Source organism: Panthera leo, chromosome B1 (genome assembly GCF_018350215.1).
Source record: "Panthera leo isolate Ple1 chromosome B1, P.leo_Ple1_pat1.1, whole genome shotgun sequence".
NCBI classification, from domain to species: domain Eukaryota; kingdom Metazoa; phylum Chordata; class Mammalia; order Carnivora; family Felidae; genus Panthera; species Panthera leo.
In genome coordinates, this window is record NC_056682.1 from 201121432 (window position 1) to 201148791 (window position 27360).

At 60.6% G+C, this 27360-nt stretch overlaps 1 protein-coding gene across 1 annotated transcript in view; it reads left to right on the forward strand.

Moving 5' to 3' along the window:
• The window catches only part of SORCS2 (sortilin related VPS10 domain containing receptor 2), a 468792-nt gene that overhangs the window by 378366 nt on the left and 63066 nt on the right, over positions 1-27360 (forward strand). Inside the window, 5 exon segments of the mRNA XM_042936992.1 lie at positions 642-806; positions 12588-12661; positions 16746-16810; positions 20260-20378; positions 23707-23796. Of these exon segments, the coding sequence (XP_042792926.1) occupies positions 642-806; positions 12588-12661; positions 16746-16810; positions 20260-20378; positions 23707-23796 (513 nt within the window).

Genomic DNA, 27360 nt, shown 5'->3' on the forward strand with positions numbered 1-27360 from the left:
CTGATGGCATGGTCTGCTCCGTGGGTCACTCGTCTGTTGCTTCCAGGCCTGAGGTGCTTAACTCGATCATGTCTGTGAAGAGCCTGTCCTCAGTGAGGGTTAGGCTGGCACATCCTCCCGGGGGATGCCATTCGACCTGCTGCGGCGCCCTCTAATTAGGGCCTCACGGAATTTGCCAGGAGGCCACCCCTCCAGGCCCGTCTCCCCTTGGCCACCTCACCTCCGAGGTCCGCTCCCCGGCGCACGCTGTCCCGGGCCACGCCCGACCCGGTCCCGCTCTGTGCCTCTGTAGGCAGCCCTGTGCCAGCCTCTCCCCGCACCTGCTTTGTCTCCTCGGGGCACCGGTCAGCCTGGGAACGGTACTTCCCGCGCGACGGGTGACGTGTTGGCTCGTCTTTTGCTGCCCCCACAGAACGGATCATTTACCGCGGAAACCCCCGGCTCACTGTCGGGGCCTCACCATCCCCACGACGCCCGCCCGGCACCCCGGGCTGGGGAACAGCTGCTGAGCGGGTGAACGAACGAGCGGATGAGTGACGGGTCAGCACGAATGGGCAGGGGCTGGCCACCGGCTGCTTCCCGCCCTGCCCTCCGCGGTGTGTAGCGGGGAGGCCTCACGTCTTCCCGGCTTTGTGTTTCAGGTCGTCCTGGTGAGCTCCTCACTCAGCGACAGGGACCAGAGCCTGTTCCTTAGCACGGACGAGGGGGCCACCTTCCAGAAGCAGCTCATCCCCTTCTCCGTGGAAACTCTGATTTTTCACCCCAAGGAGGAGGACAAGGTTTTGGCCTACAGCAAGGAGAGCACGGTGAGCAGGCCGGGGCTGGAGCGTGGGTGGTGTCGTGGCCAAGTGCAGCCGTCCCCCCGAGGTCTGGGTGGTCTGGATGCCCCCGCGCTCGGCCGCCTTGCGTGGGAACCAAGTGCGCTCGGCACAGGTAAGTGTGTGAGACAGGATGGAAAAGCAGTAGGTAATTATTAGGGTTGTTCCTCTCTGCCTCCCCTCTGTGTGTACCAGCCCTAAGGCTTCTTCCATTTCTAGAACATTCCACACACCCTCCCATGCTGGGCCTTTCCAGGTCTTTCTGCCAGCCTGGGATGCATGTCCCCTTTCACTAGGAAAGTGGGGCATCCTTCAGATCCCGTCTCCGTGTCCTCTCCTCCGGGGGCTGTGTCACCAGGGCCCCACAGGGACCCAAGGGCACCTTCCCGGGGCAATCGAGGGGAATGTGGCAGAGGGCTCTTTCCAGGCCCAGGGGGGTAGGAGAGACTCAGGGCAGGTGCCAGGAAGGATCAGTCCCCACCCCAGGTCCTGAGGGCTGGGGGCGAGGTGCCACAGGAGAGGGCGAGAGCGGTGGAGGAAGGAAAGGAGCCCTAGAGTAGCAAAGGCCAGTACTGGCTTCTGGCAGGGCTGTAGCTAATGACCACAGACTTGATGGCTTACAACAGCAGGAGTGTGGCCTCCCACAGTCCTGGAGACCAGAAGTCCAAAGTCAGTTTCACTGGGCCATAGTCAAGATGTCTACAGGGCCTTGTTCCCTCTGGAGGCTCTGGGGGGAACCTGGCCTTTTCCAGCTTCTGGCATTCGGTGGCTTGTGAAGGAACCACTCATCTTCAAAGGCAGTATCTTCCTCTCTCTGTCTGCTGTGTTTTTGGAGAGACAGAGAGAGAGAAATCTGAGAAATGTGAGAAATCTCCCTCTGCCCCCCCCCGCCCCTCCCCAAGTAATGCAGGAGAATCTTCCCATCTAAAGATCTTCACTGAATCACATCTGCCAAGTCCTTCTTTGCGCTATAGGGTCACAGGTGTGGGGATTTTTCAGCCTGTCATTGTGCAAGTGAGGCCCCCAGAGTCTCTGGCAGGTGCCCAGGAGGAGGCCGGGCCCGGGACCGGGAACTCAGCCAGGGTGAGGCTGGACAGTGGACACCACACAGGCCACAGCCCCCAGGGCAGAGAAGTGCGGAGAAGGGCAGAACATAGTCTGGAGGCAAATGGGAGTGGAGCTGTCCATTCCAGAACCTTGCTCTGCGACCCCCAGGCCTGCTTGGGCCCCCTTGCTCCACACGCCTCCAGGCGCCAGTGCACCTCTTTCTCAGGGCTCATGGCAGTGTGCCTGTGTATCTGTGATATTATTTGATTACTGTCTGGGTAAATCTCCTCGAGGGCAGAGACTGTCCCTAGTTTTTCCACCATTTTGTCTCAAGTTTCTGGCTGACAACATTGATTGGATGGATGGATGTTGAAATGCAGATGGATGGACGGGTGGGTGGGTGATGGGTGGGGTTGGGGGACATTGATGGTGGAGGTAGATGGATGGATGGATGGATGGATGGATGGGTGATGGATGGGGCTGGGGGACATTGATGGAGGTGGATGGATGGAGGGCTGGGTGGGTGATGGGTGGGGTTGGGGGACATTGATGGTGGAGGTAGATGGATGGATGGATGGATAGGTGATGGGTGGGGTGTGGGACATTGATGGAGGTGGATGGATGGAGGGCTGGCTGGGTGATGGATGGGGCTGGGGGACATTGATGGAGGTGGATGGATGGAGGGATGGGTGGGTGCTGGGTGGGGTTGGGGGACATTGATGGTGGAGGTAGATGGATGGATGGATGGATGGATGGATGGGTGATGATGGATGGGGCTGGGGGACATTGATGGAGGTGGATGGATGGAGGGCTGGGTGGGTGATGGGTGGGGTTGGGGGACATTGATGGTGGAGGTAGATGGATGGATGGATGGATGGATGGATGGGTGATGGGTGGGGCTGGGGGATATGATGGTGGAGGTAGATGGATGGATGGATGGATGGATGGATGGATGGATGGATGATGGGTGGGGCTGGGGGACATTGATGGTGGAGGTAGATGGATGGATGGATAGATGGATGGATGGATGGATGGATGGATAGATGGGTGATGGGTGGGGCTGAGGGACATTGATGGAGATGGATGGGTGGATGGGTGGGTGGGTGATGGGTGGGGCTGGGGGACATTGATGGTGGAGGTAGATGGATGGATGGATGGATGGATGGATGGGTGATGATGGATGGGGCTGGGGGACATTGATGGAGGTGGATGGATGGAGGGCTGGGTGGGTGATGGGTGGGTTGGGGGACATTGATGGTGGAGGTAGATGGATGGATGGATGGATGGATGGATGGGTGATGGGTGGGGCTGGGGGATATGATGGTGGAGGTAGATGGATGGATGGATGGATGGATGGATGGATGGATGATGGGTGGGGCTGGGGGACATTGATGGTGGAGGTAGATGGATGGATGGATAGATGGATGGATGGATGGATAGATGGGTGATGGGTGGGGCTGAGGGACATTGATGGAGATGGATGGGTGGATGGGTGGGTGGGTGATGGGTGGGGCTGGGGGACATTGATGGTGGAGGTAGATGGATGGATGGATGGATGGATGGGTGATGATGGATGGGGCTGGGGGACATTGATGGAGGTGGATGGATGGAGGGCTGGGTGGGTGATGGGTGGGGTTGGGGGACATTGATGGTGGAGGTAGATGGATGGATGGATGGATGGATGGGTGATGGGTGGGGCTGGGGGATATGATGGTGGAGGTAGATGGATGGATGGATGGATGGATGGATGGATGGATGGATGATGGGTGGGGCTGGGGGACATTGATGGTGGAGGTAGATGGATGGATGGATAGATGGATGGATGGATGGATGGATAGATGGGTGATGGGTGGGGCTGAGGGACATTGATGGAGATGGATGGGTGGATGGGTGGGTGGGTGATGGGTGGGGCTGGGGGACATTGATGGTGGAGGTAGATGGATGGATGGATGGATGGATGGGTGATAGATGGGGCTGGGGGACATTGATGGAGGTGGATGGATGGAGGGCTGGGTGGGTGATGGGTGGGGTTGGGGGACATTGATGGTGGAGGTAGATGGATGGATGGATGGATGGATGGGTGATGGGTGGGGCTGAGGGACATTGATGGAGATGGATGGGTGGATGGGTGGGTGGGTGATGAGTGGGGTTGGGGGACATTGATGGTGGAGGTAGATGGATGGATGGATGGATGGGTGATGGATGAGGTGTGGGACATTGATGGAGGTGGATGGATGGATGGGTGGGTGGGTGGGTGATGGGTGGGGCTGGGGGACATTGATGGAGGTGGATGGATGGGTAGATGGGTGGGTGGGTGATGAGTGGGGTTGGGGGATATTGATGGTGGAGATGGATGGATGGATGGATGGGTGATGGGTGGGGTGTGGGACATGGATGGAAGTGGATGGATGGATGGATGGGTGGGTGGGTGATGGATGGAGTTGGGGGACATTGATGGAGGTGGATGGATGGAGGGCTGGGTGGGTGATGGGTGGGGCTGGGGGACATTGATGGAGGCGGATGGATGGGTAGATGGGTGGGTGGGTGATGGGTGGGGTTGGGGGTGATTGATGGTGGAGGTGGGTGGATAGATGGACGGGTGCCCGTTGGTTGGATCAATCAGTGAGTGAATGATGGATTTTTTTCCATTAAGGATCACCCAGGTCAAGGGCCTCCAAATGGGAGACTTCTGGCTGGTCTGGGCCATGGCTCTCTACAGGACCATGGCCTCCTGGCCGAGGTCCGGTCCTCACGTACTGGCATCCCCGAATTCCCTGGCCTCATGGGCTTTGTCTTGCTCCCGGCACCCTCCTTCAGGCCAGCGTGTGCTTCTGGGTATTAATAGCATTACTTAGCCCTCCATGTAATTAGACTAAAGCACAATCACGGAGACTTACTTTCCTGCAGAAATTGACTGCATGGCAATTGCTCTTTAATTTATGGTGCCCTGAAAAATTAATGGAGCTGAAATCTTGGTTATTTTCCTTGGTTCTTTTCTGCGACTCTAAGGAAAGAAAAAGGAGACAAAAAATGGCTTAGCTGTGGTTATAAAAGGAATGAGGAATCTGAGGAAATTAATAACAATGACAATAGGGCCTTGGGCTCTTTTTTTTCAAGGTTTTTATGGTTTTCAAAGCCCTCTGACTTCTAAGAAGCAGGATGGCGTGGCAGAACAACACTGGCTCTTGATTCCGACAGCCCTGGGGTATCAGGCATCGACCGGTGCTGTGCTGAGTAACATGTAGCCCCAAACCTCATTGGCTCCCAGCGACAAGCATTCTTCACCTGTTCCCGGGACTGGGAGCTGGCTAGGGTTCTGCCAGGCTCTGCTGGGATTGGCTAGACATGCTCCTGGCTGATGGTAGGGTTCGGGTCTCTGGACATCTCTAGTTCGGGGACCTGAAGTCACCTGGGGACATGCCGTTCTCATGGTGGAAGGCAGAGGCCCCGGGGCAGGGGGGGGGGGGGGAAACCTCCGCGGTAGCGTTAACGTATCTGCTTTCACCTGGAATATGTCACCTCCCCACACACCATTGGCCAAAGCAGGTCACGTGCCAAAGTCAGCGTCCGCAGGGCTGGGCGCTGGTGTTCCGTTCTCGAGGACTTGCAGACAGAGACACAGCCAGACGCTCCTTCCAGTGTCCTCCCTTCACCTTCCCTCCCAGGCGCCTGCCGCTTCCTCCAGCACTCGCTGTCCTCCACCCTCTGACTGCCCTGCCCCGCTGCCTTCACCCCCCCCCCCCTTCACCAGGACATTGTGACTTGGGGCGGTCTAGGGCCACCTCATCTGGAGCCTAGACGGCCTTGTAGGTGAGAGCCTGATGCAGTGGTTTTTCTCTCAAGCCTCAACCACCTGCACTGGGGGCCTGGGATCAAAGGCTGTGAGGGCCAGGCAGCCCCTTCCCAAACTGACTTTCCTGGTTCCCTGTGCTGGTCTCTGGGACCTGCTTACGGGCACAGCCCGGGACACTCACCTCTAACACGTGACAGACCCACTGTTATGTTTCATTCTGCTCCCCATCAAGAACCTCCTGTTTCCCAGCACCGTGAGAAATGAATCTGAGCCTGGGACTGCCTTCTAGAACCTTAGTGGGGAAGAAAAGACACCTTAGACCATCAATCAGGGAAGCCTTCCTAGCGGAGGGGTTCTGAAGAGACGTGTAGGGAACGGATCGCAAGGTACATTTACGTTTAATACAACTTCAAAACCGCAGAGATGACTGCAACGACCACCCGCAATCCTCTGGCCACAGAGAACCGGGTTTGCATTTATCCGCGCTGAAGCGGAGGGCAGTCAAGGCAGCGGGGGGAGGGGCGGGCAGGGGGGGCCCCCAGCTACGGGAGGGTCAGCAGACGAGCCTTCCTGCAGGGCTCCAGGCTCCAACATCCCACGTCCTCCCTGACCTCAGGTTTCAGAATTGGGTGGAAATCGGGCTTCTCTGAGTAACAGAACGATTTCGTAAGTGGTGAGGATCTTACACGTCGGTGTGTGTCCGATCCCTTGTGTCCGACGGGGCTCAGGGCAGGATATTTTAAGCAGAAGAAGGAACTGGGTGCTCTCTAAACTGTTGGTGGGGGGCATGGGGGTCCAGGCTGGACCCCCAGGGGTCTTCCTGGGAGCCACAGAGCTATCCATCTGGGGGGGGGGGCCTCTGCCTCACATGTCAGGAAGCCGGGGTGGGGGGACCAGGAGCCCCACGGGACTTACCAAGGTCGAGGACACACAGCTGATGTGGAGACCCACGCATCTGAAATCGTCACTGCTGCGGCACGGCTGCCTCGCGACCTTCGCAGAGCCAGTGACAGACCGTGGAAGGCAGGACCGGCTGCGGGCTCCACCACAGCCGCCCTCCCCACCCCCCGCAGCTGAGGACAGATGCGACCTCGCCGGCCAGCAGGCGTGGCCCTAGGTGGCAAGACAGCGCCCCCGTGCCACGTTCACCCTCCAAGTGTCCCACGGGTGCGCCTGTGCCCCAGAACTCTAGCTGCAAGGGATGCTGAGCGATGTTGGAGTCCCACTCTGCGGCCTGTGTGCCGCGAGGCGCCCCGCGGCGAGGGAGGGAGGGAGGCTGGGCACCTTCCACCGCGCTCAACCCACCGCTGAGAGCCGGGCGGTGATCAGAGGGCAGCCCTCTAACGACCGTGTGAGACCGACGGGCACGCATTTCTGCAGTGGCCTTCCCCTGACCTCGTCCGGCTCGCCTGCCTTCACCTGTCCCCTGCCCTGACTCTCTTGCACATCACGTTCATGTCAGGGCAGCGGATGCGTTCTGGTAAAGCCACCTCGGCTCCCTTCTTGGCCAAGTGGCCTGGAGCAAATCAGCCGTTCCACGGGGACACCACCGTGCAGGATTTGCTGCACAAGCGGGATGTCCCTGGTGCGGTCGTTGTTGATTTACTGGCGCCTGTCTTTTATTAAGCGGCGGTGTTCTGTTTCTGCGGCCGTTGATGGCGCGTCCTCAACCCCTTCCCACGAGAGCAAATTGAACGGGCTCCGTCACGTCCTGGGGCAGGCGTCGTAAACGCCGGTGCGTCCGCGGGGATAGCGGTGATAATGCCATCCGCTAATGCAGAGGTTTGCTGACCAGGCTCCCGGACGTTGATGGCCGCGCACCGTCTGAGGGTAGGGGCAGTTCTCTCCCAGTTTGTCGCTGGGGAAATTGACACATGAGGTGGGGGCCCCGGCCTGGTCGCTCAGATGGGCCAGGGAAGGGACCAGAGGTGGCCTGTCATCCCTCCCGGGGGACCCCTCAGCCACTGGGGTGTCACACTCAGGCCCACGAGACGGAAACTTCTACTGGAAGCAAGCACTGCCTGACCTGGAGTGGCTTCCCTGCCTCTTTGGGCTTCACCTCCGTCATCAGCAAAGGAATCTTACGTTCCGGGGGACGAACGCTCTCCAAAAAGCCCTTTTTCTAAAATATTAAGGTGACAATTTCATAGCACGGACCCTAGAGCAGGCATCGGCAGACGATGGCCTGGCACCTGTTTTTGTAAATAAAGTCTTTTGGGAACACAGGCAACCTGTTCGTCTACATGTCCTCTCTGGCTGCTTTCCTGTCCCAAAGGCAGCGATGAGTAGCTACAACAGAGGCCACACAGCCTGAAAAGCCAGAGGTATTTTCTGGAAACGTTCCAGAAAAGTTTGGCAGCCCCTGCGGGGATGAGTCCCGGGCGCGGCGCAGGGGGAGAGGTGGGCGAGGCAGGGTATGTGCCAGCGAGCTGCACACGCTCTAGCAGAGAAGCAGGAAGTAACGCGGCCGCGTTTCAGAGGCCGGGAGTTCTCTTAGCAAGTGCGAGGCTGGGGATCTGGAGAAGCTTCTGCAGATGCGGCAGGAAGGACCCCAGAGGTCAAGGGGGTCGAAAGTGGCTTCCCTGACGGGCAGGGTTGTGTCCTCGCCCAAATCTGTATGCGGAAGTCCTCACTCCCACCCCCCAGATGGGACCTTGTTTGGAGACAGGACTTTTAAAGGGATATTTAAGTTAAAATAGGTCGTCTGGGTGGGACCTGATACAATATGGCAGGTGTCCTGATAAGGACAGGGCAGCAGGACACGGGGCACAGAGGGACGACCGCGTGAGGACACAGGGAGAAGAGGGAGGCCTCAGAGGGAACCAAGGAGCTTCCCACCTGGGTCTTGGACTCCCGGCCTCCAGGGCTGAGAGGGAATGAAGCTTTGCTGTGTAGACCCCCGTCTGTGGTTGTTCTGGGGGCCCTCCCATCCCAGGACGCTCGCAGGCGAGTCCTCCTCAAAGAGCAAAATCTCGCGGCCTTGGATGTTTTCTTCAAGCCGGTGACGGCAGAGGAGGGCGCTTCACAGAGAAAACTCCCACGTGTGTTAAGAAAGGGGACAACGGTGGCTCTAATCACGGGGCTCACAAGCTGTGAGTCACAGGAGGCTGTGCTTGAGACTCAGGCAGGGACGGCCGTCCTCAGGTGGGCCATCTCCCAGGATGCTGAGGTTCGGGGAGAGTATTTGCGAGGAGAGAGCGTTTGCACTGAGGCGGGATCCCCTGGGTGTTTTTTCTGTAGCTGCGGGGGTGGTGGAAGGATCCAGAAGAGGGGGCTTGAATCTGTGGCCTCAGAGGTAGGGCGTCTGCTGGAAGCCAGGGGCAAGGAGGCCCCAGGTGGAGGTGGAAGGGGACTGGGGGGCGTGGGAAGGTTCTGGATGGAGATGATTGGAAGTGCCAGGGTCCCCGGTGCCAGGTGGGTGACAGCACAAGGGGCTCCCCACCCCCAGAGTGGGGTGTCCAGTAAAGGCCAGTTCTCTCTGGGTCCTGGGCCCTGAGCCCTGACGCAGTCTCCTCCACCTAATGGACTGGGTTCTGAGCCTGCTTCTGCTGTCCCAGGGCCTCCGAACAGGTGACCTTGGCCAAAACCCTGACCGAGAGGTGACTTTCGACTGAGTCTTGAATACTGACTGGGGGAAGGAAGGGCATTCCAGCCAGAGGGAACAGCAGGCACGGATGCTCAGAGGACCCCATGGGACACATCAGCACCACAGTCGGCGTGGGTGTGACAGGGCTGTGGGGTGTATAGGGGCATGTATGGGCAGGGACAACAGCTAGAGGGAGGCCAGGCAGCCCAGGGGCCCTGAGTGCCCGTACAAGGAGTGTGGGCTTTATCCCAGGGCGTGGCATCCCCTGGGAGGTCTGATGCAGGAGGGTGATGTGGTCAGCTGTGTGTCCCGGAAAGACCCCAGTGGCTGTGTCACAGAGCAGGGGCAGGATGGGGGGGCTGAGGGCTGCAGGGAGGACGCCCACAGGAAGCCACGGAGGTGGCTCAGCAGGGCCACGGGGTGGAGGGGGTGCAGGAGTGCAGCAGCCATGAGTCGGGGGGAGGAGACTAGCACACACGTGGCAACGGGTCGGTGAGGATGGGGCCGGGGTCCCGGCCTCGGCAGCTGGCGGGGGATTGACACTAGGCACGGCCGGATGGACTTGCGACCATGCCGCAGGTCAGGACGGCACCGGGCTTATGCTTGAAAAACCCCAGTTCCCCTTTGAAGATTCCACAAAGCCTTCTTTCGTGAACAGCAGTTGTAACACCAGTGGCCTCACTTACGCTTCGTGACTTAGGGCCCTGATGGGGACAGGCTGGGTCAGACGGGGAGCACGTGGCACAGAACGTGTTGGGCCAGCCCTGAAAGCCAGCAGATGTGGGCTCCAGCTCCAGCCGCCGTTAGCATGGCGTTTTAGACCCATTTTACAGACGGAGACACTGGGGCCGCTGTACCGGAGGTCCAGGGGCTGGCTTGAGCCTTCCTTCGTTTTGAGGGCTGGCCGTGACATTGCTCTGCTTAACTGACTTATTCTGGACACGTCTTGAGTACAGAGGAGTGAAGGAAGGGGCGTTCAAATCACAGAGAATTCAAACCCGGCTTCTGCCCGCGACCAACCCCGGGCAAATCTCTCACGTGGCCTCGGCTGCCATTTTCGAGCTATAAAACAGGTTCATAAAAGCATCTGATTCACAGGGATGCCCTGGGACGGGCCGAGACAGGACGTGCCCGGCACACACGCGTGCAGCGGGCCCTCGACGGCAGCCTGAGATCATCCCCACGTGACGCTGACGGGACACGTGGAGCACATAATTAGTGGCACTGCTTTGCGACAGGGCCCAGCGTGATCCCACACGTCCCTGTAAGGCAGGGCTCTGGATCCCCATTTTAGAAAGCGGGGAACCGAGGCTTAGGAAGCTTTGGGGCGTCACACAACTGTGTACTGCGGAGTCTATCGGGAACCACCTGGTTACTGGACCCCACGACCTCCCAAGTCACAGACTCCCCCCTGCAAAATGTTGCAGCTGCGGGCGTCATTTTATAGATGGGGAAACTGAGGCACGGAGGTGACACGGTGGCACAACTGAGAGGCAGGGTTCGGGGGAACCAGGTCTCCGCCCCTGAAGCACAGCGTGCCCCATCAGCCAGGGAGTGACGAGCACAATGCCCCCTCCCAGGCCTGCCTTTGCGACACAACGCTTTGCTCGTGTGTGTGCCACGTAGGATTTCCGTGTCTGTCCTGCTTCACGGGTGCAGAGATCCCTTGAAAGCCTCCCGGCCCGGGGCGCCTGGGGGGCTCAATCAGCTCTGCGCCCAACTTCTGCTCAGGTCATGATCTCACGGCTCGTGGGTCGGGCTCTGTGCCGACAGCTCGGAGCCTGGAACCTGCTTCGGATTCTGTGTCTCCCTCTCCCTGCCCCTGCCCTGCTCGTGCTCTGTCTCTCTCTCTCTCTCTCTCTCTCTCGAAAATAAACATTAGAAACAAATAAAAAAATACAAAACCCTCCCGCCCCACCCCCCTCTCAGGAATGGCACGGGTGCTTTAGCGTTCCCATGAACCCGACCCACCCACAGGGGAAGCTGGCAAAGAAAACTTGGAAAAATCACAAATGAAAGACCCACTGGGACCTTCACTGTAGCTGTGTCCCAGCTCTGTGTTAGCGTTTATTCTCACCCCAGAGCCAGGAATGCAGCTGGCGAGGGGCAAAGCTGGCGGGAGAAAGGGGGAAGGGACAGACAGGACCTGCCCCCCCCCCCCCCCACCACCACCACCCGCCGCCCTGCCCGGCGCCTTGTCTTACCAGCCGGGGCCTGGTGGGCTCTGTACCCTGCAGGGGCCGGTACAACATGAGAAATGTTTCAAACTCAGGACGAGCCCTCCTCCCTTCTGCATCTTTCTCACGCTGGCACGGTGGGTTTAGGGAACTGAGCCGTAGTGGACACACGATGTTACGTCAGCTTCTCGTGTGCAACATAGGGATCCCACGATGCTCTCCGTGTTAGGCTGTGCCCCCCAGTGGCTGCCACCTGTCGCCAGGTGCACATCCCATTGAGCATTCCCTCTCCTGTGCCTTTCTTCCCCCAGGTGGTTGTCAGAGGGGAGGGGGGCGGGAAGGCGGGCTGTCACGGTGCTTTTCATGAGCGATTTGCCATCACTCTGCGCTGTGCCCGGGGGGACACAGAGCGAGTGCAGACCCTCCCGGGCTCCCGGGGCTCTGCCTTAGGACTCGGCACACACGGGGGGGACCCTGACCCGGACCCTCCCCAGCCCAGGCTCAGGCCTCCCAGGTCCTGTCCCAGGAGGCGGCAGGAGGCAGGGCCTCGCAGGAGCCGGGGCTCTGAGCTCCCCCACGAGCTCACTGTTTCATCGCGCTTCTCTTACGAAACTCAGATTCGAAGATACGTATGTTAGGAAGTTCAAGTTGGTGACCGCATAGCGTTAAGCCCAAGCGCAGGGCCCTTCTGAGCATGGGCCCTGTGTCCCTGGCGTGGGCGCAGACCCCAGGTGGCCTGCACAGAGGGGACCCCGCTGTTCCCGCCCGCACGGACCCCCTTCACACCGCGTGCCCTTTGCAGACCCTGCCCCCTTCTTCCCAAACCGCCCTGGGTCCCGGCCTCCCGCTCCTGTGGCATGTTGCCAGGTCCCTCCCGGCCAGCGACGCTCAGGTGCGCCTCCCCTGGGACGGCTGCCTGGCCGGTGTCTCTTGGTTCCTGCCAGCTGCACAGGGGCTGAGACGGCCTCTTCACGGAGCCCCTGTGCCTGACCCTCGGCCTCTGGAGCTCGGTCTGGGCCCCCACGTGAGCACAGGGCCTGCCCGGGCTGGACGGGCCTCCCGACCCCCACGGGGCATCCGCGGTCCAGGGCAGAGGGCCCCCGGCCCGGAAGAGGCTCATCCCTCACAGTATGACCGGACTTGTGTTTCTCTTCTCTGCCCTGAAGCTCTACGTGTCATCTGACCTGGGGAAGAAGTGGACGTTGCTGCGGGAGCGAGTGACCAAAGACCACGTGTTCTGGTGAGAGCCCCCCACCTGCGACCGGTGCTCCCCTTGCCTCCCCACAGCCCCCGGCTCGGGGCTCCCCGCCTACTCCTGCCTCTGACCCCAGCCATGACCTCCTCCTCCAGGGGGACCTCCGGGGTGCTCTTTCTGCCCTGCTGGGGCCTGTGGGACATGGCAGAGAGTCTGGGCCTGCTCCCCTCAGGTCACCCGTGCGCCCCTCCCCACCTCCCCTCCCGCTCCCCTCCCCACTGGTCCCCCCTCCCCACCTCCCCACTGCTCCCCTCCCCACTGGTCCCCCCACCCCACCACCCCTGTCTCCCCTCCCCTCCCCACTCTTCCCTCCCTACCTCCCCTCCCTCTCCCCTCCTCACCACCCCATCTCCCCTCCCGTCCCCACCTCCCTCTCTCCTCTGCCCTCCCCACCAACCCCCTCCCTTCTTCTCTGCCCCCTCGTCTCTCCTCCCCACCGGCTCCCCCTACTCTTCCCTCCCCCTCCCCACCTCCCTTCCCCCCACACTACTGCCCCCCCTTTCCCCTCCTCACCACCCCTCCCCCCACACTCCTGCCCCAGGTCCTAACTCAGCCCCTGACTAACTGCCCCCCTCCAGTGCAGCCTCCCTGGCCTGCCTGGGCCCTGCTCTCCCGCCCTGCCTGATGTCAGGTGCTGGGGCTCCCCTCCCACACTGGTGTTTTCTCTTGGGGCCCCGCTCAGCAATCGGTCTGAGCAGCGTTCTCGTCTCATGTTCTAGTCTCGTTGCACTGATGCCAGTCTGTGGAGAGAGTGAGGCCCACGGGGGACAAGCCCCTGCTGGTGGGGCGGGGCGGCGGCCGAGGGAGTGGCCGTGAGAGCGCTGGCCCCGGGCCCCATTTCCTGCCCACCAGCCGCGGCCGTGACCCATTCTCCTGCCTAAACCGCCTCTGGAGATGTGCCGTTGCACGCGTGTTCTTCCGACCGATTTGCTGTTTCTTGCACCTGTACGTGTGCACACACTCCTATCCTTTCCCTTTCTTACCTCGTGTGTACGACAAACCATTGGACAGGCCTCCTCCTGGGCCACAGTCCTGTGTCCCCAGCAGAGAAGCACCGTGGAACAGCCCTCCGCCCCCTTCCTCCGCGTCTCCCTGTCTTCATGCGAATCACAGCAAGGAGCTAGTTTCCTGACTTGTGGCCGAAAGGCCCGCGTCTCTAACTCTGGGTTATTGCCGGCTGGTATGTGTGCCTTCTGCTGGCGGGAGAGGTCACGGCTCCCGCCACACGGCATCCCGCGGTGCCTTCCTGGGAAGCCTGAGGCCACATCAAGCACCGGCCTCGTCACTGGTGGGAACTGTTGGCCCCAGGGGCTCCCAGGGGGTGGGGAGGGGCAAGGAGGCAGGATCTCCCGCAGGAGGGCCTGGGAAGTCTGCAGGATGGCGGGGCGCTGGCCCGCCATCTGTCCCAGGCCAGGCCGGGGGGCACAGCGAGATCTCTCGGGACGGGGAGGGAAACGTGCCCGCGGTAAATTAGCGCTAACTCAAACAGGGTATTATCTCGGACAAATCAAATCATTTCTCCCACAAGTTCCTCAAATTGCTCTGAGCCGTTATGCGTGAGAGATAATCGGGCCAGACGCTTGGCCGCTGGGGCCCAGGAACCTTTCCCGGAATGTGGTGACAGGCGGAAGCCCCCCCTCTTGTAAGCAGAGAAGAATGCTGTTTTGCCAGCATTTCTAAGACGCGCTTTGTCCTCGAACCGACAGCGGGACGGCCGACGCCCGCCTTCCGTCTGAGGCTGGGACCCCTTCGTGCTTTGGGAGGCTACCCGGTGGGCGAGCTCATCAGCTTGGCCATGGGGCCCCCGGCAGGCACAGCCCAGGGGTGGGAGGCCCGCTGCGTCCTGCGCCCACCGTGGGCACCTGTGTGTTGCCCTCCCCGTGGCCTCCGTGGCCGCGGAGCGACGTCGTAGCAGCCACATTGTGGACTTGCCACGTTGTGGATGCTGACCATCTACCGGGTACCAGACCGAATGCGCCATCGTGTCAAGTGAGAACACAGACCCTGACTGTCTTGCCCTCACGTGACACAGGGGGAAACTGAGGCCCGGAGAGGCTAGGGCACGTGTCCTAGACCACGTTGCCGGCAAGGAGCCCTCCGCCTGCGGCCAGTGGCCGTGCCGTTGGCCGCTGTGCTTCGCGGACTTCCATTCCTGCTTCTCTGCTCAGGCCCGAGCTGACTCACAAAGTCTCAGCCTTCCTCTTCCGCCAGCTCGGCACCTGCCCGGGGGGTGGGACAGGCGGCAGGGCCTCCGTGGTGGAGGGAGGCAGAAGGGAGAAGACAGCCCTTCCCGCCACGGGCCTGGTGTGGCGCCTGTGAGGGTTTACAGGAACCGTCTGTGTCCGTAGGACGTCCCGTGACGTCCGTAGGAGTGCGGACCAACCCCCCCACCGTGTCCCCAAGGTATTCTTCATACACCTGCCTGCCCCTGGGTCATCTCACATGGCTGCTGTTTCTAGGCAGCGGACCAAAGACCTTCCCACATACCAGTCTTGGGGACCTCAACAAACAGGGGTGGCCCTCCCTGCAGGGAGCCAGGCTGTGTCTGAGGTGACGTGCATGCAGCCTCGCGTGGTCGCCAGAACCCGTGACCAAGGGGTTCTGGGCAGGGACCTCAACCCACTGGGCCCTTGCCTGGTCCAGGGCCTGGGGCTTGGGGATGGGGTGCTCCAATGGGAGAGCCAGGGGGCACGGGAGGGTGGTGGGGGTGCCTCTCAGTGGAGAAGGCAGGTGAGTGAGTGGAACTCACAGACTGAGTAGGAGAGTGAGTCAGTGCAGGGGTGAGCTGGTGAGTGAATGAGTGAGTGAGCGACTCAATTAGTGATGGAGTGAGTGAATGAATGAGTGAATGAGTATGTAAGGGAATGAATGAGGGAGGGAATGAATGAAGGAGGGAGGGAGACAGTGAGGAGTGAGTAAATGAGTGAGTGAGGGAATGAATGAATGAATGAATAAGTGTGAGTGAATGAATGAAGGAGGGAGGATACGAATCAGTGAGTGAGTGAATGAGGGAGGGAGGGGGTGAATGAAGGAGGGAGGGAGGGAGAGCGTGAATGAGCTCGTATCATTACCGCACTTCGCAGGTGCAGGGTTGTAAGGCTAAAATCCCAGCTGCCCGGCTGAGGGCCCGAGGACCTGTCGGTGCCCCTGGAAGAAGAAACGGCGTCACTTTACTCAGAAAAGAGAGAGAAATGTTGGGCAGGAGACCTTGGTCCTCCGAGCTCACAAGTGGTCTGTGCACAAAAGCCTAAAGCAAACCTCACCTTGAAATAGTATTTAGGGGCACAGTGACGGATGCTAGAGCCCATGGTTTGCAACATCAGTGGACTGCAGGGGACGCCCCGCTGGCTTGTGCCACGGAGCCTCTGTGGGGTGCGTGGCCCTCAGACCCTCTGTGGACTCTCCCTGTGCACCTGGGGACCCCTGGACCCTGGAGCTGGGAGGCAGGCTGGGAACTGGAAGGGACCAGCTTGGAGGGGGGGCGTGGCGCTCACCAGCGCTGTGGAAGGGGCTGCCGGAGACCCAGTGCTCCTTCCACGGAGGACAGCTCGGTGGCCCAGAGGGGGCCATAGGGACGGCAGCCTGCTGGGCGGAGCGGCCGCGGGAAGGGACTCCCTGTGCTGACTCTCACTTTGCTCACTGGGAAAGGTGAGTGTCCACGAGAGGGGTCGTTCTGGTGGCTGGATTTTTAATAGTCGTATTGGCCCGGATGTCTGTGCTCTAACGGCTAGAGTCAGCTCGTCGGGCCCCTGCCGCTCCCAAGGCCTGCCCAGCCTCCTACGGGGGTTTTGATCATCAAAACAAAACAAAACAAAACAACAAAGATACAAGGAACGTGAGCGTCTTTGGTAAAGGAGAGTCTGCTACGAAGAGTTCTTGAAAAAGAAGGATGCCTTGCGAACCGTGGGTTCTGGCTCCCTCGCCAGGAGCAGGGGGAGGACCACAGAGCAAGCGTGGCCCCAGCCCCCGGGGCCACGTGGCTACCTGGGGTTCAGGGATTGACGCAGGCACCACGAGAGGGGCTTGGGGTCCCCATTCCCAGCGCCAACCCCAGCCCGCTCTCTTCCAGGGCCGTGTCTGGGGTGGACACCGACCCCGACCTGGTCCACATGGAAACCCAGGACCTCGGAGGAGGTAAGTCGGGGCCGGGGGGGGGGGGGGGGGCGGGGGGATGTGCCTGCACCAGGTGTGTGCCCTGGCGTCCTCACCCCTGCTCCGGGCCAGGCCCAACGTGCCCTGCTCGGTTCCTCGGCTGGCCCTGCACAGCCGACCTCGAGATGTTATGATGTGGTGTAACTTTAAGTGTGCTTGTTTTCCAGCTGGGGATAAATTGAAGCCACGCACTCTGCTCCAGTGGGGAAGTCTATTAAGAGGGTGATTGGTTCCGGCCTCTGAGCACTGAGTGTTTCCCGCTCACTCTGCGTGCCCCCTCTGGCGTTGCTGAGTGCTGAGGCCAGGTGGGGGCTTCCCATGACGTCCCCGTTTAGTGGGGCAGGGGCCTGGCCGCCCCGGCCCAGCCGGCTTCATGCCAGAGGGCGCCCGGGGGGCCTTGCATGCTCTGGGAATGGTCCTCTGTGCTCCTGAGGGAGGAGCACTGGCCGTAGAACTATGGAAGATTCTAGAACCATGGGGTATTCTGGAACATCAGCGCCAAGAGGACCTTTATTCAACACGTACTTGAGTCCCCTGTGGGTCAGGCCGGTGCTGACCCTGCTGGGGACACAGAGGTGAACAAGCCACAGCCCTGCCCTTTGCCTGGCTGGGGACAGCACAGAAGCTGTCCACGTTGTACCAGCCGTGGGGCCCGAGCAGCAAGGAGGGAAGGAGAGCGGAGGGGGCGCCGCCCCGGTGCCTGTCGCTGCTCCCACCACATTCCCCTGGGCGCTGGGGCCCTTGAGTCTCCTCCTGCCCGGTTTCCCTTGGAGTGGGGACCTCGCAGGTTCACGTGTACCAGACGCGGGAGCTGGCGAGGGCCACGCAGTGGAGCTCCCTGGGGGGGACACACGGCGGGGAGTGGGGGCGGGGGGCAGATTCAGAGCCGGGCCACAGAGAGTCCCGGCTGAGAACAGAAGCACTGATGTCCGCTCCCAGCCCGCCATGTGCCAGCGGCATGACCCCCGGGACGTTCCCTCTCCTCCCCGCTCCTCGGTGTCCTCGTCTGTGAAATGGGTCAGTGCCCGTGTGGGGCTCAGTGTGGGGACGTCATGAGCGAGCGCCTGGTGGATGTGGACGGAAGCCGCTGCTGAGTCCCTTAACCCTCAGCTCTTTCCTGGATCGGGGTCAGGCTTCCCCAGAACAAAGCTCAGAGGGGTTCGCGGCTGCCCACACGCACAAGGTCACAGGCTCCCACCATGCTCCACCCCCAAATCCGAAAATACCCCGGGCCTCGCTTAGGGTGACACGGGGACTGACCCGCCACAGGGGTGGTGGTGACCCGCCACATGGAGATGATTTCCCACGACCTGCCCTCCCAGGGGAGAGGGAGAACCCTTGGCCCAGCAGCCACACCACTGGCTCCCCAGAACTGGTGTAGCACCTGAGTGGCGTCCCCCCCACTGAAGACCACGTGTGTCCCCCCGCCCCCACCTGACCCCTGGCACCCACGCCCCAGCCTCAGAGCCCCATTAGAGTCCAGTCTAGCCAAGCTCGGTGGCATGGCACCCGGACCTCCTGGTCCTTCCCCGAGTCGTCACCCACCCTGTCTGAACTAGGGGGTCACTCCCCAGGCTCACCTTGCCAGCTGGCCCCGCCCCTACCAGGGGGTCACTCCCCAGGCTCGCCTTGCCAGCTGGCCCCGCCCCTACCAGGGGGTCACTCCCCAGGCTCGCCTTGCCAGCTGGCCCCGCCCCTACCAGGGGGTCACTCCCCAGGCTCGCCTTGCCAGCTGGCCCCGCCCCTGCTGGCCCCGCCCCTACTGGGAGCACTCGACCACATTTCTCCATCTTGGGGTTCTTACTGTCCTTGGACCACCTTCCCTGCCGGCCACCTTCTCCGGGCCTGGGCTGCCGTCACAGCTCTGTGGGGACCGGGTGGGTCTGATTGATTCGCCTCTGTGTCCCCAGCGGATCTGCCGAGTGAATAAGCACATGGTCAAATGCCAGCGGCCAGGGCAGCTGCAGGGCCACTGTGAGTGAGTGGGTGTGCGAGTGGGTGAGGGGGTGAGGGTGTGAGCCCGTGAACGGGGGTGTGAGCTGGGTGGTGACTTCGAGTCAGACCCGGGTGAGTGTTCCCACCGCCTGTCCAGCAGGCGAGTCCAGGATAGGAAATCCAGTGCCGCCCGCAGGGAGCGACCAGCCCGTTTGGCGGGGACGTGGACGGGATTCAGGAGCGGGTGGGCAGTGGCACAGCCGTGGCTGACTGTGGGTCCCCCGTGTGCCGCTGTCTCCCTGGGCCCCCACCCACTCTTGGAGGCTGGCATTAATCCTCACCTCTGCTGGAGCACAGCAACTATAACCGAGTTCACCTCGCTGCTGAGGCGGGCGTGGGGTCTTCCTGGCCCCGAGCCGGCCCCTCCGCCCTGTCCACGCTGTCCAGCCACCAGGGCCGTGGCAGGATGTGCCCCAAAGGCGCTGATGACCCGGAACGCCCTCGTGGGCTCCAGTTTGGTGTCCGTGGTTAAACCCTGCTCCTGCCCCGCGAGTTGGAACAAAGAGCGCCTCCGGCATAGGCTCGGGCCCCCCTGCACCACTTCGCGGGACCCCCAAACCCTGGGAAAACAGGATGCGGAATAAAAACAGCAGCCGCCTGGCAAAGCGTGTGTTCGATTTTGCCTGACTGTAAGCGTTTGCGAAGGGAGGAAAGCGTTCGCCTGAGGTTAGGGGAAGAAAGGACACTTGAGTCCCACCCACACACACCCCTGTTTAGGTAGGGGAGGCTCCGGGGGGCAGGAGGGGGCCGGTGCCATGATGGGCGCTGTGGGTGCCCACCGTGGCCCCGTGCTGCCCTTCTGTGGGTGAGTGCATCTGCCCAGCGCAGGCCCCTGGGCTGGGGCTCTCTGTCTGGGTCAGTCTGAGGTCCTTCTCCCAGTGAGACAGAAGCAGGCTAGGACACTTAAGTTGGGGGTGTGCTATGGCATGAAGCAGTGAGCAGAAGGTGGGCACTCACCCGCCCGCACGACTTTAGCCCGGGGTCAGCGGACATTCCCCGTCAGGGGTCAGCTCGGCCACCCTCGGGTTTTCTGCCATTGTGCCAGGAAAACGTCTGTAGACGACCCCCCAGAGGAGCAGGCGTGGCTCGTCCCTTACGAGAAGCTGGCGGCAGGCCGGGTGGCCCAGCTTTAGACACGTTCCCCAACCTCCCTCTCTGCCTCAGTTTCCTCTTCCGTAAGATGGGGCCACGGCAGCACAGTCTGGAGGATGCAAAGCGTGCCGGGCGTAAGGGGCCACCCCTCAGCGGCAGGTGCAGCCACAGGACGGGCCCCCTGAGACTCAGACCCGCAAGCCAAACCCGCGGCCGTGCTATCCGACGGAGCCAAGAACGGGTCGGCGTTGCATCGCGTCTGAGGCTGTGTCCGACGCGTCCTTCGGCAAGAGTCTGGGAGTCTGAGGTTTCCTGCGCCGAGTGCTGGCTCTTATCTCCCGCAGGGTTTCGCTACGTCACCTGCCAGATCCACAACTGCTCCGATAAGACGCTGACGGCTTTGTTCCCAGGCCGCATTGACCACAGTTCTCTGACCGTGCAGGACGACTACATCTTCTTTAAGGTAAGGCTGCTGCTGGGCCTCTGCCAACGGGCAGCAGGTGGCGTGGAGTGTCAGCCACGCTGGGGGAGATACAGTCGCTCGGACGGGAGGCGAGAAAAGGGCTCTTTTCCCTCCAAGGCTACTTCATTCGCCGCGTGCTGCTGGCACCCCCCACCAGGGCCCCACAAAACCACAGCCTTGAGGCAGGGATGCTGCTCCCTGCCCCTCCCCGCCTCTGCCCGTCAGCAACCTCCCATGGCTCGGGGGCCCCGAGCCCAAGCCCAGTTTGCTCCCGTTGGTTTCACTGACTTTGGGACTGATAGGGGCTGTCTGGTCATTGCCCCTACACGTGGGTTCTCAGGTCACGGTTGGGACCACCCTTAAGAACCATGTGGTCTGACCATTCAGAAACTCCAGTGAATAACCGATCATACTGCTTCTTGATTCCTTCTCCTGATGAGGAGCTCACTCCTTCAAAACCAGCCTGTCCCCCTCCTGGATAGCTCAGATCTTTAGAAAGTTCATTCTGGCACAAAGCGTTGGCTTTACTCTCATCTGGTAGCCCCTGTCCTGCCCCCTGGGACCCCACGAGATAAATGCCAAGGCTCCCTCCGCACTCAGCCTCCTCTTTGCCCTGTCTCGGGGCCGTTTCATCACCACAGCTGCCTCGTCCACACAAGGACACAGGGGCTTGCTGCGCACGAGCGTATGGAGAAATCTGATCTGTAAGGAGCGGGGCTCAACCAGGCCACATGGAAGGTGGGAGAAGAAGCAGTCCCCGCTCACCACAGTCGGGGTACCTGCTCATCCCTGGGGTTTGCTCTGCCTGAGCTCGGACGGGACTGCAGCTGGGGCTTGGTCTCCATTCCTCACGGTCATGGTGGCCTGGTCTGACCAGTGACCGGTGACACTGTCGATGTGGGACAGGGGCACGCCCTGCCCCATGAGCACCGGCGGCCCCCAGCACCTGCTCAGGCCATCAGGGACCACAGACGTCCATCTGCCTCCTGTCCTGTCCTGTCCTGCTCTGGTTCCCATCTTTCTCCAAAGCTGCTCAGAAAAGCTGTCTTAACCCCCAACTTGGAGGTTGCGGGGACGCTGCTCCCCTGCAAACTGATCTTGGGCGGGTTTGAGCTAGTCCTGCCTCCCCTGCTCTACTCTCTTCCCTGCCTTCTTGGTCCTCAGAGGACCCGGCAGATGCCTGGTGGCCCCTCCCACCAGCCCTCACCACCAACAAAGTGTGTGATGAACCTGAAAGTCCGCTTCCCGGGTCCCCCCTGGAGGTGCTGAGCGGCTCTTGGTGCTGGTTCCTTTGCAGGGGACACACAGGTGGGGGTCCGAACCTAATGGTGCCACGGCTGGCTTTGGGAAGAGCCATCATTCCACCTCTCAGCCTCTACTTGCTGACCCATAAAATGGGCGTGGCAGGTCCTGGCCGCCTGGAGGCCTGGGCGGATGCCAGCTGCGTTCACGTGGGGAGAGGGCCTGCTGGATGTGGCCAGTGACCCGCTATTTGGGGAAGAAACGCTGTGGCACCCGGGGGGCGGGGGGCAGACTCCTGTATGAAGGATGAGGCTGTGTTTAGTGCGTTCTGTTCCCTGGGTTAAAAGTCGCATTCACATCTCAGGGACACTGGCGGTTCTGCCCGCCCCACAAGCCCCCTCCCCACCGTGGCCGGTGGATGAGGAAGGTCACCATGTTTGCAGGCCTCCTTCTTTCTGCACCGGGGCCCCAGAAGACCCCGCTGTCTTCACCACCAGCTCCTGGCGGGAATGGGCCTGGCCCGCCCTGGCTGGCTGAGCATCCGCCCACAGGGCTCCCCAGTGAACCTGAACTTCTCGAGGCCAAGAGGGCTGCCAAGCCCGGCCCTGCCTTCTGCTCCATCGGGGGAGCTCAGCGGCTGGCAGACGGGGCTCTGAGAAGGGGCACCGACCTCTCTCAGCCACTCTCTCCACAGTCCTCCCCCACCTGCTAAGCAGGTCTGTCTCTGGGCTGCTTGGCTCTTCTTTCTGAGGAAGCAGAGTGCTATCTCCTCCTCCAGGAAGTCTGCCTGGCCTCTCCCACCCCAGGGCACTCTCTCTCTGAGCTCCCAGGACCCCCACGCGTCCCCCATCCCAATGCTCCCTGCTCCGGGGGCCCTGAGGGCCAGACCACCGCAGACCGCACAGTCCCTTGCCCTCAGGATAGAATTGTCTAGAGAAATCTCTTCATCCTTGTAGTCATGATGCTTTGCACATTGTGAGCCTGTTATAGTTTGTTGATTAGTAATAATAATTCCAGTAACTCTCTGAGTCCTCCTGGGGCCTTGGGGCCGCCCCACATGCTTCCCAGACCCTGCTCCCCATGACTGCCCCATCGCGTAGTCTCTGATACTGTCCTCCTCATTTATAGCGGGGAAACCGAGGCTCAAAAAAACTCTCCCAAGGCCACCTGGTTTACAGACGGCGGGGCTGGCATTCGAGCCCGGCCAGTGACGCATGGTGGCCGATGCCCCTGAGCAGTGACCCGCATTGCCACGTACATACACCTGCACACACACACACACACACGCACACACACACAACTCGTGCTCACTCAGGCATAGAAGACACTCCCCCACGTGCATGCACAGGTGAACACACCGGGGGGGTCACACGTTCACACTCAGACACGTGCATGGGTGCACACCCACAGGCACGCACGTACGGTGAGACGTAGATGTCACCCATCGTCCCCCCGGCCACCGCCCTCTGCCCTCGTCCGGCGGCTGCCCCCCTGCCCCTCTCCCCCCCCCCAACTCTTCTCCTTGCCCCATCCCCTACAGAGCCTCTCCTTTCCTGGCTCTCCTGTCGTCTCCCACGGAAGACAACTCACTATCTCTGTGCCTCGGTTTTCTCATCTTCGAGACAGAATCGAGCACAGTGTGCGAGCGGCCTCAGCGAGCGTTGCCTCCTGTTCTGCGGCTCATGCCTCGCGCTTCGCTGGTCGTCTTTCGTGGCTTGAGCTCGCCTTTGGCCAGTCTCGTCCTCCCCCCGGTGGCCCTCCGCGCACCCTCCCGAAGAGGAGTTCTGGGGCAGAGAACCCCTTCCACCTTCCGTCGCTTGGATATAGGGAAACGGGTGCTGGGAGAGCGTGGGGACAGAGGTTGGCTCTCACAGACGGAGGTGGAGAAGACGTCCCAGAGGGTGGACGTTGGGTGTCGGGCTTTGAAGGATGAGGACGAGTCTTTCCATCTCGCTCAGAGCAGGTGTGAGCAAAGTAACGGGGCGTTCTCGCCAGCCGACGCGCGATTTAGAGCGTCCCACTCGTCCGCTCGTGGCCCGGCTTGACTGCAACGGCTCCCTGGGTTTGTCTTCTTCTGTCCCATTAGGCCACCGCAACGAACCGGACCAAATACTACGTCTCTTACCGTCGCAACGAGTTTGTCCTGATGAAGCTTCCTAAGTACGCGCTGCCACAGGTAAGAGGGGTCCCCCGCGCCCGGCCCCGTGGCCAGGTCCCAGCCCGCGCTGCCCCGTCTGCCAGTGCGGCTGTGCCTCCTGCAGCCACTCTCCCCGCACGCTGTCCGCTCCGGCCTCACGTGCGCCCAGCTCCATCCGGTCTTAGGGCCTCCTTCCGACCTCGGGGAGCTGGGGATCCCCCACACCCATCTCCTCCTTTCATCTGGGGTTTCTGTCCTACTCACCTCTGCATTCCAGCCGCCTGGTATGGCTACGGGTGCTCAATTAATGCCACTTCCTTCCCCTTTGCTGGGCAGGCGGGGGGGGTGGGGTGGGGGCGGCCTAGACCCTGCCCCCCCCAGCCCTGCTTCAGGGCCAGACTCCACCATGCCCCCCCACCCCCCCCCCCGCTGGTGGTATTCCCATCCCATTTCAAATCTCTGGTTGACATTCAGAGAGGCTCAGTAACCTGTCTGAGGTCACACAGCTAGTAAGAAACCGAAGCTGGTCTCAACCCAGGTCCCTGTGAGTCTGAGACCAGCCTCATGCCACATCTCCCTCCAGAGGACGTCGGATGGCCCGCTTCGCACACCTCTATCCTCGGTGCTTATAATTTAGAAGCGCAGACTTCAGCAGCCGTTCTCCCACACGTATTTATTGAGCATCAGGCATAAGCTGGGATCTGATGCTACAGCTGTGGAACAGATACCCCAGTGCCTGCTCTCGTGGGGTTTTCAGAGAGGAAACAGGCAAATGTCCAACATAGTTGCAGGCTGTGCTCTGCACTGTGAGGGAGGGAGAGGCAGAGACAGAGGGTGAGGAAGTGGGGGGACTTCCCTGAGGGGACATTTCCTCTGAAGTCTAAAGGTCTTGGGAAAGCGGCACAGGTGGAGGGCTGGGCTTGTGCAAAGGCCCTGGGGCAGGAGGGAGCCTGGCGGTAAGGCAGAGGACGGTGAGGAGACGAGATCTTGGCTCTGGGGGCTGTGCATTGCTGTAAAGTCCTCCGCACCTGTGCTGTGCTGCACTGGGCACCAGAACACCTCTCCTGAGCCGTGAATGAGAAAAATATATGGGTTTTTTAAAGCTATAAGAAAACTTTTTAAAACTTCTTGATAAAAGAAAAGGGGGAAGTGGAAAAGAAAAGAAAGAGCGAAAAGGAGCAAGTTGCATAGATTAACTCCAGGCTTGGCTGAGTCCGTAAATGAAAAGCTAATGGTTTCATTAAGGGCAGATGGGTTGGTTGGTGTCGTCCCTGGGGAGTGAGGGGGCCTTTTCAGCTTCTGAGGCTCTTCCTCCCTCCTTTCCCCGGGATTGCAGCAGCATCAGAAGCCCCCTGTGTCCTGGCCCTGTGCCCTGGAGTTGGGGAGGGGGACACCAGGCAAGGAGGGGTTAGGTGGATGCCCGGCCCCTCCCTGCTCCCCTGTGACACTGGGACTGTGGGCGGTTTCTGACCCTCTCCGGGGCCGGGGGTGGCTGGACCAGCAGCCAGGCCACGTCTGAAGGAGTTCTCAGCCTACGCCACAAGTCATGACCTCCATGACCTTGAGCTCTGGCCGTGCCTCCTGGACCTCGGAGTCCTTGCCTGCCCGGGGAGGGGGTGGGGTGATGAAGCACGTGTTTCTCAAAGTCGTCGGTGGGGTTTGTAGGAAGCACAACCTCGTGTCCCCCCGCAGGACCTTAAGGGTAACGTTACCTGCTAGCTTCCTTCTTCCCCATTTCTGTGGGAAAAGGGGGCCGTCGGAAAGAATCGCGAGGCTGTGATGGGAGACACGGCCCTCGCATCCCAAGTGGGCGGCAGAAATGTGACACGTACATGCCCCCGTGCGATCGGTTTCAAGGGAGACCAGGCGCCCGTTCGCATCGTGGCTTTTGCACGGGCACTGACAACCCTGTCTCGGGGCCGTGCCCGGGACCCGGTGACAGGCGGTTGAGGATGATGGGTGAACTGAGTTGCCCTCAGGGAGCACTCCCTGCCCCCCTGGCGCCCCGCGGGGTCAAGACCTCGTATCATCTTGGAGCACTTTGCCCAGACAGACAGCAGGGCTGTTTCCTCTTCAGCAAATTCAGGGGCACAGCCAGACCCCAGGGTTCCCCACCAACAATCTGTAGAACCGGCCAGTGGAATTTCCTAATCAGATTGTGTTGTTTCATGGTGCATTTGTAACTCCTGTCTGTTTCCTCCCCTCAAACCAACTCCGTTTCCCCCCCAACCCCTTTAATTGCTGTAGAAACATCAGGAAGACAATAGAAATTAGAGCAGAGAGGAGGCCCCCTCCCGGGTTACCCGGCCCCTGTGCCAGTCCCCCTTCCCCCGTCCCCGCCCCCCATCCCTGTCCCCCATCCTGTCCCCTTCCCCCATCCCCATCCCGCCCACCTGGCCCCTGTTTGGTTCTTCTTACAGTCCTTGGCCACATGCCCCAGTGACTTTCGCGTAGCTGAATCAGAGCAGGCATTCCGTGTACAGCCGACGTGATAACATGAAAATTTTCCCGGGATGGGGCCGGAGACCCACTGGCAGTGACTGGAGAGCTGCCGGTGGAGGAGACGGCACCTCGTTTAAGCCAGATTTCTGTGGTTGGGCCCCTGGTCGTTTCCAGCAAGGCTGCAATGCTTACCTATTGTGCCTGCGGGTATGCCTTTATCTTCTCAAGTTCAAGTCTAAGAAGAACTTCTAGACAACGGATTTAAATATTTGTGCAGCTGGGCTGCTTCCTAAAAGGTTCCACCTTGCCACCGGCAAAGTCGGAATAGACCGGTTTCAACAGAGCTCGGCCAGATTTTTTGTGTCATGTCCCTTCTTTCCACATCCCTTGTACTTTAAAGGGCGTGACTGGTACCACGCGACTCTCCTCTCACCTGCCTGCGAAACTACAAAAGACGACCAGGCTTGATTAGGTTTGCCAGCACCCTTGGCTTGAATTATTTACTTGTAATGATTAAAAAAAAAAAAAATACCACCTTCCTTAACAGAAAAAATAAATAGACAAAGGCTGTAAACAGACAAGAGGAGAGAAATCCAAAAGACCATCAGTTACGTGCAAGCTTTCATAAGCATAAAGCAAATGCAAATTTACTTCCAAGTAAAATAGCCTTTCATTTGTAATAACCTTTATAAAATAAAATGGAAGCATGAAGCGTAAGAACGAAGGCCACGGGGCTGGGGGAGGGGCCGGAAGCACCAGCCCTGTGTCTTCTCACTTGGGCGACGGTGGCTCCTGGGGCGTCTCGTGGTGCAGCTGCGTTGGAACTCTGGGGTCTGTTCGGAGGCTTGCAGCGTCCAGGCGACCGTGTGGATAGTGAATCCAGGCTCATTTCTGCAATTTTAGCTCTTCCGTGATAGCGGCCACCCCACCCCGCCTGCCGCAGCCTCGTGGCAGGAGACTGGGCTCGCGTGAGCAGCGTGGACACTGGGAGCCACGATGGCCATGGGGACCCCGTTCTCCCAATCCTGGGGGTCTGTGCCAGGAGTTGATGGCTGCTTCTCATCACGGAGCTGCAGCATCCTGGCGGGAAGCCGTCACTGCAGCCAGCAGCGGGCCAGAGCCTGCTTCCAGCCCCCACCCTCTTCTGTGTCCCCTCTTGTC